Below are 1,956 nucleotides of genomic sequence, written 5' to 3' on the forward strand. Positions count from 1 at the left end.
TTTTACAAATTCTATTCAGAAATTACTTTCAATAATATCTTTTTGGCTTCTTTGCAGTATTGTTTTTATTGATAGCATGCTAATTTATGTGGTTTGTTTTTCAATTTTTTTCAGTGCAATAAAGCAAGGTCTGCTATCTCTAAACACTATAAGGTTTATAAGCTTCCTAATTGTGGTCAGTGCCACTGCAAAATTATTGCATGTCGCTTAGGGGAGAATAACAGAATGACATATTTCTGCCCTCAGTGTCAGAAAGAAAATCCTCAACATGTTGACATAAGGTAAGATAAAGAAATTTTTTCCCAGTTGCTTTTGAATTGATCCCAACTCATAGTGACGTTTTGTGTGTCAAAGTAGAATGGTTCCATAGATTTTTATTTTTTGTCTGTGCCTGATTTTTCACAAAGTGTTGAACTTTTCTTCCAATAGCATGTTCAAAGGGATATTACTTGCTCCTAATTCTCTAACTGCCTGTCACTATTAAACATAATTGAAAAGTATTCGAACCTTTGAAAAGAAATAAACAACATCATCAAAGAACTAGAAGGGTCCAAAGATGATTCATGAATGACTTCTAAATTTATCTCCAGCCCTGAGCTTTAATCTACTTTGTAAATATATAGATATGTCAATCATTGACAAAAATGCAAATATCTTCACAAGTCTTTGCTTTATTTGAAAATATAAACTATGAGCATGATTTTTTTTACAGAATGTATATCTTTTTTTGGTGAAACAGCATTCTAATTAAAATTTAAGTAGCTCCATGAAATATATGGGATTGTTAATCAAATAATCAATAGACACATGAAACACACTAACTGGTAAAAGTGATCAACTCCATGTGTGTCAACATAGAAGTGTGCAACACTGAGTTTTCAGTAGCTGAATTTTTGAAGTGGATCACCAGAACTTACTTCTGAGGTGCCTCTGTGTGGTCTCACACCTCCATCCACCCTTTTGTTTTGCAGTCAAAGACATTATCTGTTTATACCAGCTAAGGACTCCTCAAGGATATCAATAATAAACATTGCTTAACAATTGGTATATGGAATATTCATAGCTTGAATGTTGAAAAACTGAATATTGTTGAAAATAAAATGGAATGCATGAATATCAACATACAAGGCATTGTTGAGATGTAATGGACCAGTTATGGCCACTTCGAATCAGATTAATCATATGCTATACTATGTAAGGAATGAAATAGAAGAATGGTGTTGCATTCTTAGTAAAAATGTAAATTTCAACTTCTGTCCTGAAATACAATGTTGTGAGTGATAGGATAATTGCCATACACATATAAGGAGGATCCGTTAACATGACTATTATTCAAATATATGCTCCTATACCTAGTGCCAAAGTGGAAGAAATTTAGAATTTTTATCAAATTTTGCATTCTGAAATTCACTGAACATGCAATCAGGATGTGCTAATGATAATTGGTGACTGGAATGCAAAAGTACAAAATAGTGAAGAAGGGACAGTAGTTAGAAAATATGGGCTTGGTGATAGAAATGAGGCTGGAAATAGAATGACCGAATTTTGTATTTACAATGATTTATTCATTTTCTAAAAGACATTAAAAATGACTCTACATGTGGATTTCACCCAGTGGGCTGCATAGGAATCAGATTGACTACATTTGTGGAAGAAATCATTGGAGAAGCTAAATATTATCAGTCAAAACTAGGCCAAGGGCAGACTGTGAGTCAGATCATTAATTATTCATTTGCAAATTCAAATTGAGGCCAAGGAAAATTAAAATAAGTCCTCAGGAACCAAGATATGATCTTGAATCAATTCCATCAGAATTCCATGATCAACTTAAGAATAGGTTTGAGGCATTGAACACCAACAATAGAAGACCAGATGAGTTGTGGGCTGATATCAAGGAAGTCATCCATGAAGAAAGCAAAATGTCATTAAAAAAACAGAGGAGAAAGGAAAAAAAAA

The 1,956-nt window shown here is 32.9% G+C and overlaps 1 protein-coding gene across 1 annotated transcript in view; it reads left to right on the top strand.

Moving 5' to 3' along the window:
• NEIL3 (nei endonuclease VIII-like 3 (E. coli)) overlaps positions 1 to 1,956 on the top strand; it is a 98,606-nt gene that overhangs the window by 65,647 nt on the left and 31,003 nt on the right. Inside the window, exon 6 of the mRNA XM_006882224.1 lies at positions 115 to 281. Coding sequence (XP_006882286.1) covers positions 115 to 281 — 167 coding nt within the window. The remainder of the gene's footprint in view (positions 1 to 114; positions 282 to 1,956) is intronic.

Source organism: Elephantulus edwardii, unplaced genomic scaffold (genome assembly GCF_000299155.1).
Source record: "Elephantulus edwardii isolate Elephantulus edwardi_28Jun2011 unplaced genomic scaffold, EleEdw1.0 scaffold00018, whole genome shotgun sequence".
In the NCBI taxonomy this organism is placed as follows: Eukaryota; Metazoa; Chordata; class Mammalia; order Macroscelidea; family Macroscelididae; genus Elephantulus; species Elephantulus edwardii.